Here is a 9,350-nt window from a genome sequence, read left to right as displayed (position 1 = left end):
GTATATAGGGAAAAAGACCAGAAATGCAATGATGGCTGGTATCTGGAGGGATGGCAGTGTAGCATTCCAAGGGTTAGAACTACGGACATATGACTATATGACTAGGTATACCTTATGATTATACCGCGGTTATCATATCACAAATATGAAGGAATATGTATTCAATACATTAAAACAACTCGTATATGGGGCACTACATCCATGGGCACCACCCTGTTCTGTACAGGGAAACAGATAACTTTATCAATAGTCTAATTTAGGCTATCAATCTCAGTCTGAAAGAGGAAGTCTTGACTCAAGCAAGTGACCTAGAGATCAGTTGATGACGCTACAACGATGTGATCAAAGCTTATAAAATTGATTGAAGTTATACTAATCAATCATCAAGATAATATGAAAACACAATTCAATAATAGATGGAAAAAACAAATGTGGCAGTATGAAAACACAGCAGAAATGAAAGGAATGATGCCATAAGATTGCAGCCTGTCCTAAATTCTCTAAGCTCAAACAGCATAGCATCATACCCCACCAAAGAGAGAACTGTTGGGTTCAACCTTACGTTATGTGTGAGCACGCTGGCTATTGTCGCTAGCAGCTCTCGGCGTGGAGACTTTGAAGGGGCACGTGACCGATGGTCACTGGGTCAGTTGCAGGGCGTAGCACGCCGGGGCTCTTCGGTCAATGCAGATTTGAAGGTAGGTTGTTTGGCGAACGTTGGGAGTCCCACTGTTCAAACTCCCGCTCTTGCCCGGAGGCGGATCCTGGAACTATTGTGGATAGGCTATTCAAAGGATACTCAACGCGTCTACCTCGCCGGTATCTACAGCACGCTGTTTCTTAAGCAATTCCACAGAGACAAAGTTACTTTTTTCACGGAAAAAAACCAGCTGATTGGCTGCTCATTACAGCCAGGAGGGCCTTCTCACTCCCCCCTCAGTATCGGGGGAAACTGACCTCCAATTATCAAACTCTCACGGCAATCATTTTAATCCCTGAGTATTTGATACCACTCACAATACGTTAGGCAGACATCATGAAGGATGGCATATTCATATACAGTACTATTATATATTAGCCGGAGTAAATAAAGTCCAACCATGCCAACTTTAATCACACAAACATGTTGGATTCACAGTTTCATTATTTTCCATAAGCCCATTCTGTCCCAGGACCATGCTACTCATACTGATATGCATCACAGTATAGAATAAACAATTGCACTTGGGGAATAACTCAGTTTCATGATTGAATTAGAGGTTTTAACAAGGTTTCATTTGTACTTCCTTTGATGCTCCTCACAGAGCACTTTTAGTTAAACCTCTCACCAGCCATAAATTACTGTTTATCTGGTCTCGTGTGCCAGTCTGTTGACACAGACACCCTGCAATGAACTCGGTTAGATTAGCTTTTGACTTAATGGCCTCGCTCAGAGGAGGGAGGTAGTTGTTGAATGTCTAACAGTTCTCCATTTTGCTGTGACCCCTTTGAGTTCTGGGTCACCACTCAGACTTTGGTGGTTTGGACTGTCCAATGTCTGGTGGGCAGAAGCATGGAGAGCATGTCCCTTCTGCTGCACCAACTTTGGGCACAAAGTCAAAGCTCTTTAGGAGATGTTGATCTTCATCATGTAATAGCCAGCCACACTCTTCCAATCCGTCATATAATGAAATATGATGACGTCTGAGGAGGAGGTAATCCAGTCTAATATCCTCCCAGGGTACGACTGAGGTTGACATGCTGTATTGCCATGGAATCATGTTGCAATCCACTTTTCTCCTGATCCACGGTTCATGACACTAACCTAACCTGTCTGTCTGTATTTATACTGTGCATTCTTGTAAACTCATCATTTCACGTTTAGAGGGATGGAAGAGCTTGCTCAGGATTTCAGTCTGGATGAGATGTCACTGCAGAGAAAAGAGGACAGGTTGCCATTCCAGGTACAGGTAGGCTGGCATTTGTTCATCTATTTTTGTCTGTCTCTCCATCACGGTATACATACAGAGAGCGGTAGCTCGTCCAGTGGCCGTACCTAACAGTCCTGAAAGGGGCTACCATGTCCCCATGTTCCCATGTAAGCTTTGACTGCAGTGCATACAGTACAGGGACTGCATCAAATGACAGTCTAACTTCATCCAGTTTAATCACACTACCACAAGACGTGGGTTGAACATTTTTAACTATTTCAAATAATTTCACTGCGCTTGAATGATCTTGTCTGGTGTCATGGAACCAACGGGCTGGCACCACCTGACATTCCAGGTAGACTTAAAGGCTTTCACATAATATGTGACCTGCTCATTGACACACACACACCCCACACAAACCTCTCACCCCTCACACACCCCTCATCCTCTCCCCAGATCTTCCCTGACCCAGTAGAGGTGGTTCTGCGGCCCGAATGCTCTCTCCACTGCCTGCATGACGGGCAGGAGAAGGAGCGCCTCCCCTCCATCGTGGTGGAGCCCACCGCCGTCGGCGAGGTGGAGAGCGGAGAGCTACGGTGGCCGCCGGAGGATATGGACTTCGAGGAGGACGAGGACCTGTTCCTGGAGCAGTGCATTCCCCCAGCTAACATCGCCGATTGGGGAGCAGAAGAAGAGGAAGAGGAGACGTCAGTCATTCTCATCAACCAGCAGAACACATCCCTCATTGGTATGTGCTGTGTGTGTGTGTGTGTTTGTGTGTGAGTGTGTGTTGACTCGTTCACCCCTTTATCTGTTGCCTCTATTGCATCTATTAAAAGCCCACCCACCTGACATTCCAGACTCAATAAAATGCTCAAATTATTTGAAAGGCTTTCAAATAATATGTGGTCTGCTCATCGGCAGACACACACACACACACACACACACACACACACACACACACACACACACACACACACACACACACACACACACACACACACACACACACACACACACACACACCTCTCACCCTTCACACACCTCACACACCCCTCACACACCTCTCAACCCCTTAAACACCCCTCTCCGAAACTGAACACGTTCTCTATATCTTACAGACCTTCAGTGCGATGCATTCAGAGATGACACTCCTACTCTACCACCTGAAAGTGCACCTACCCGAGGCCACTAGGCCACCCTGAACCCTTGCTGCTATCCTGGGGAAACCCCTCAGAGCACTGGGGTCCAGACTTCAACAGGAAACAAATCCCTGGACATGATGGACTTACAGATGTTTATCGAACAGATAACTGTCTAACACATATAACAGATTGTAACCATTTGGAAATGGAAGTGGAAGTAGTGTAAATGTTCTATGCAGGGATGCACCAATATATCGGCCGTACATCGGTATCGAACGATATTCACCTTGTTGCCTGCCATCGGCAAATAAGATGACATTCACCGATAGCAGTTGCAGATGTTTATCTGTTGTGTCACATTAAAGGCTGTTTCATAAATGTTTAGGATTAAATTTGTGTTCATCCAAAGAGCGTATGAACGACTGGGGCTGAAAGTCTTTATACCGGTAAAACATTTCAGTTATTTTTTTATAATGAAGATTTCTTTGTTTCCCTGGCACAAAAGTGGGAATAAATAAAAACAAAAATGAAATAAACAAATCAACAAAAAATATTGGCATCAGCTATCAGCCAAATTTAATTTTAATTTTAATTTTTTCTTTTAAAGTTAATTTTAAACATTGTATCGGTATCGGCCCAGCATTTCATAATGTGTGCATCCCTATATGCAACAGTTACAGGTGAAGGAGAGTAAAATAACATGTGGCAGATATGTAGCAGTCTATTAGAAGTTGTAGCAATATGAAAACACTGATAAACATATTTGGAGAGAAAAGGAATTGCTTTCACTAACCCACTCACTCACACACACACACACACACACACACACACACACACACACACACACACACACACACCCATGGGCACACACACACACACACTTTATCAGCTCCACTGCTTCCTCTGCCATTTTTTTTACCAACTGTAGCTAAAGTAGTTCCTATTTTTTCTCTGAAATGTCACTGTAACTCTCTGTTAGGAGTTGGAAACATGACAGACCAAAAATCTAATCTCAGCATCCACAAAGGCTGTCCCCAATAGTTAGTTATTTCAAACATTCAATACTGAATGTCAGTGGATAAGCTACAGTATGCAGCATGTGATCATGTTGTTGTGATTCTCCAAATGTTGTGAATAGCTTTGTCTTGTCATTAAATTGTATATATGAATTCCTGATTTGAAGCATTATTGTTAAAGCTGTTGAAAAAACCTCTTCATCCTTGTGGCTTCGGATATAAAACTGTCAAAGTCAGTGTTGTTTATCACATATTGCATCATACAGGTTCAACAAGTAATGAAATGTTCCTCTGTTAACTTGTGCACACACTAAGCAATATAGAGAGGTAGCTAAAGAAAAAAATAAGGAAATAATTTGTTATCAGAATTGGAATCAGTTTACCAGTAATAGCTAGGTACTGTAGATGTAGAGTCATGTACAAGTAGTGCAAAGGGGACAGTCAGGGTGTGAAGTGTGATAGGAAGGAAGTATTAGAGGTTCCTTCCTATCTTACCTAATGCACAACCTCACCGGCTCCCTTAAGATTATATTTACATCAGCACGAACAAATGTGCAACAGTTGAATCCTACAGACGAGGTGTTACAGTTTTGTAAGCTCAGTGTTCTAACTTTTACATCAGAAGAGTGTTAAATGCATATTATTAGCCTACATAGAAAACATTGTGTACTTACAAGGGATGTATATCATTCATAATCTATTTCTGCTGCAATTGTAACAGCTGTCACTGCATCACTCATCAATAGGCTTATTGCTGCCATTTGACTCTCACTGTCCCCTCGCTGTTTGGACGGTTGAGGGGTATTTATACTGAGAGTGAGTACATGGCACTTTTGAAATCTTGTGTGATCTTGTGTGACTGGTGTGATGACATCACGATCTGCAGATCAGCAGAGAGCTGATGTTACTATATATTGCAGAACATCCTTTATAACAGTCATAGAGAGTGAAACAGTCAAACAGCAAACCCGATCGGAAGCATATTTTGTGATTTTTTATTTTTTACAGAAAATCAACGGACACCAGTGACCACTCGGTGAGTTTCCTGTCTTTGAAAACAAGAGTTTATGGTATTTTTGAAGGATTGTGTCTATGCACCTATGGATCCATTGAGTATGGCGCCGACCGGCTATATCTCGAGAGTGCACCGTTTGACAAAACTTTGATATCGGCCGTTGTATATGATCATAAATAACCTTAGAACATGTCTTGTAATGCTAAATTCTGAGCCTGTCCTTTAAGCTCTTGTCTTCTACCATAGCTTCACAGAAAAGGGGGGGGCTGCATATTATATATATAGACTAACCCTGAAACTTATGTTATAGAGAGAAGCAAAACAACAACTAAGCAGCAAAAACAGTTCACCCATTTGAGGCAATATAGGAGAACTGTAAAAATTCTTCCCTGACCTATCTCGACGAGAGAATCAAGCAAGCTCCTGGAAAATGTTTAAGTAGCTAGAGGCCTATCTATTTACCTGCCTATATGGGCTTATATACTAACCTGAATGTTAGTCGATTAGCTGTATCATAATAACACATTACATCCACATAACATACATAATACAGACACAACACCGCAAAGAGCCACACTACTACTTGTGCAATTTCCCCTCAGGGATTATCTATCCTATCTACCTATTATGTTTCTGTAAGGCAAGGCAAGGCAAGTTTATTTTTATAGCACATTTCAGCAACAAGGCAATTCAAAGTGCTTCACATGAGACATTGAAAGCATCAAGACAAAGTGCAACACATAAAAGGTCATATAAAACGAAATGCAAAAAAGGACATTTAAAACAAAATGCAGGAAAAATAAATAAATAAAATAAAAATAACAGGAATAAAAGTTACAGTGCAGTATATGAATAAATAATTATTTGTAAGTGCTGTTGGCTTGTAAAGCCCACTCAGCAGCAATGGTAAGGAGCCTCACTACTAATATCTTATTGTATGTGCTGCTGGCCTGTATAACAATAATACCACTACAGACTACCACTACAGCCTACTATGGTCTTCTTACGGGGGCTTTAATTCAAAAAGCTAAATATATTAGGCAATGTTTGCATAATACACATACCATTCCATGAACAATCATGGTTGCACCCCAAAGCCGCGCCATTTCGGAGCCGCGACCAAGTTATGCTCGTGATGGACTAGGCCGCGCCATTCAGGAGGCTATTGTTATATAGGCTATAGGCTATTGTCACAATTCAATCTGATTGCTTGGCACGTTGGAAACATTGTATAGCTTATAATCGGTCATATTGTCCTGTAAATACTAGTTTACATAATGTATTACGTAATACCATTGAAATAGCCTAACGGGATAATTTTCTCGAAATCTCGAGATAACCAAACTTTGTTTTCTCGTGATAACGGGATAATTTTGTCGCGATAACAAAACACTATAAATAGCCTAATTGCAGGAAACACGATTCAGTCCAGTGCAGCAATGTCGGGGAATATCAGTCAGCGTCTGACATTTCCATTCAATCAAGGCCTGACACAGGCTGAAATAGTTTTGTGCCTGTAGAGTCGTGGTGCGACTTTGATCCTACTTTGATTACCATTATCATAGTAACATGCTCTTCTTCTCCTCTCACTCAGACATGGATCTAGATATATTCGACTTAGACATCACTGATGAGGATCTCAAGCGTTACAACATCACAGAAGACGGCCCCCAACCCACGATCTCATCCATCTCTGTGATTGGGCCACGCCAGGCGGCACTGCTCGTCTTCTACGGCCTGGTCTGCCTCCTGGGTGTCCCCGGCAACGCCCTGGTGGTGTGGGTGACGGGCTTCCGCATGTCTCGCTCTGTCACTTCCATGTGGTTCCTCAACCTGGCCCTGGCAGACCTGCTGTGCTGCCTGTCCCTGCCCCTGCTCATGGTGACCATCGCCCGGGACGAACACTGGCCTTTCGGCCAAGTGACTTGCAGTCTGGTCAAGGGCGTCCTCTACCTGTTCATGTACTGCAGCGTCCTGCTCCTGGTTCTCATCAGTCTGGACCGCTGGCTGCTGGTCACCAAGCCTGTGTGGTGCCAGAATAGGCGGAGACCTCGCCAGGCTACCTGGGTGTGCGTGGCGGTCTGGTTCCTGGCTCTGCTGGGCAGCATCCCCCAGTTTGTCTTTGTGGAAGTGTATAAGTTGAGCAACACCAAGGTTTTGTGTTTGGAAAGCTCTGAGCCAGTCAGAGCTGGGGCGTTATTCTCCTTCCAATTCCTGGTCGGTTTCCTCCTGCCGTTCGTTACCATCATCAGGTGCCATTTTGTGGTGTATTACAGGGCGGGGCCCCGGGCACGGGACGGCGGGAAGCGCAGCCGCACACTGCGGGTCATTGTCGCCGTGGCACTCAGCTTCTTCCTGTGCTGGCTGCCGCTGCACGTGATGAACTTTGTGAAGTTAAAGACCCCCCAGAGCTCGCCACACAATCACACCGTGCTTGTGGCCCACGCCATGGCACGGTGCCTGGCATACTTCAACAGCTGTCTCAACCCGATGCTGTACGCGTGCCTGGGAAAAAGCTTCAAGGAGAGTATGAATCAATCCCTGCGCAATATGTTCCACTTCATCACTGAGGAGCCAGTGGCCAGACCGAGCATCTCCAACACTAAGAGCACGCTGGAAACCAAGGAGATGCCTTTGTGATGTGTGTGTGCGTGTGTATGTATGTCTCAGTGTGAGTGAGTAAATCAGTGAGTGAATGTGTGTGTGTGTGTTGGTGTGTGTGTGTGATACATGCGGTATGGCTGGGAGGGTATAGTGCATGCATGTATGAGGGGATATTTTGAGGGGGACATAATGTAATCACAGCATCTCTTGATATTCATTAAGCGTTCTCAGGGATTTTCCATCTAAATACAGCTTCTGCACAGAGCAGGAACTGCAGGTTCAAGATGTTTCCGCTAAAGATCTCCTCACTTGGACTTGTGCAAGAATGGAAACTTCTGCATTTTGAATTTCCATGTTGTCTTATGTGTGTACTATGTATTGGCATAATTTCAGTCAGAATCAAACCATTGTAAATTAGCTGCTGGCGTGTTATGTACTCTTGCTTGAAGAATGTTTTTTGTAAGGTTAGAATGAAATTTCAAATAAATACATTTTCTTACACCAACGGTTATGGAACACTGAGCTGTGACATACTCTTTTACTGCAGTTACGGTATGGTATATCTGAAGCCAGCCATGCTTTCCTCATAAAGAATGGTAGTGGTATTTGAGTGAGTAGAGAAATGGCAGTTACAATCTGTTCACACAAAACACCTGGGGACAGGAGCAGACTCTTTCAGGTACAGACACCCTTTTTATGACTAGTCAATGAACATGAAGTGATGTCTACTTGCTCAACTAAAACTAGTGTCAATAGGCACAATTATGTATTTATGATTTATCACGTTATCTAATTTCATCACTTTCTCATCTTCTGCTTCCTCTTGCTGCTCAGAATGCGGTTTCTGCACTTCCCCATAGGTTGATTTATTTTAGGGATTAGCTTTTATGCAGACTTAGGAGAGCGTAGCCAGGAGTATTAAGATACTTCTAATTTTTCCTTATTCATCTTCAAAATGGCTGGCCTGATAATTGCCCTTGAAGTGGTTATTCAGAGGAGAAAAAAGGATAAATTGCTATAATTCTTTATTAATTTAAGAGGTAGTCTATTGAATGTTTATTTTGGCCTACTACATTATGAACCAATAGTATTACAACTTACTCCTGACAGAGGCACTATTGGCCACTATTGCCTTGTTATAGGTGGAAAACAAACCTTATAGGTGGAAATCAAACCTCAGAAATAAACATAACATTAATTTCGGACCAGTCAAAAATCAATATTTTTTTGGGGGGGAAAGCAATACTTTTATTTATTTCTTACTTACTTCTAAAAACTCTCTGGATGTATTATTATTACTATTATTATTATTTAGACTGTGGTAAATTACTTTGTGAGGCCTGATAACTAGCAGCCAAAATTTCATAATTTTGTTGCATAATGTTGAATAATTAATGCATAACTAGTTGTATTAATCACATTGATCAGAGTGAGTTCACAACAGAGATGTTAGATTTTCTTGGAAATGAGTCAGTGGTTCACTCACAGAGAGAGAGAGAGAGAGAGAGAGAGAGAGAGAGAAAGATAAAGAGATGATCTTCAGCTCTCAAAGGGTGTTGCTGTTGATGGTATTTAACAGGAGCCTCAAGGATGGAGGTTGGTAAAGCAGGTTAGAGGAAGAGCACCCTGACCTGGTGGCATCGTGAAACAGCACATGGTG

General features: G+C 42.8%; 1 protein-coding gene across 1 annotated transcript; it reads left to right on the top strand.

Moving 5' to 3' along the window:
• Positions 1 to 6,682: 6,682 nt before the first annotated feature.
• Positions 6,683 to 7,726, top strand: c5ar1 (complement C5a receptor 1; the record flags this gene model as incomplete). Its single annotated transcript, XM_084435970.1, has 1 exon — positions 6,683 to 7,726. One exon carries the CDS (start codon positions 6,683 to 6,685, stop codon positions 7,724 to 7,726), a length of 1,044 nt encoding a protein of 347 aa, XP_084292096.1.
• Positions 7,727 to 9,350: the final 1,624 nt, after the last annotated feature.

This window comes from Borostomias antarcticus, assembly GCF_949987555.1.
Source record: "Borostomias antarcticus genome assembly, chromosome: 1".
Lineage (NCBI taxonomy): Eukaryota > Metazoa > Chordata > Actinopteri > Stomiiformes > Stomiidae > Borostomias > Borostomias antarcticus.
Note: the sequence above shows the minus strand (reverse complement) of the source record. Positions and strands in the feature narration are given on the sequence as shown.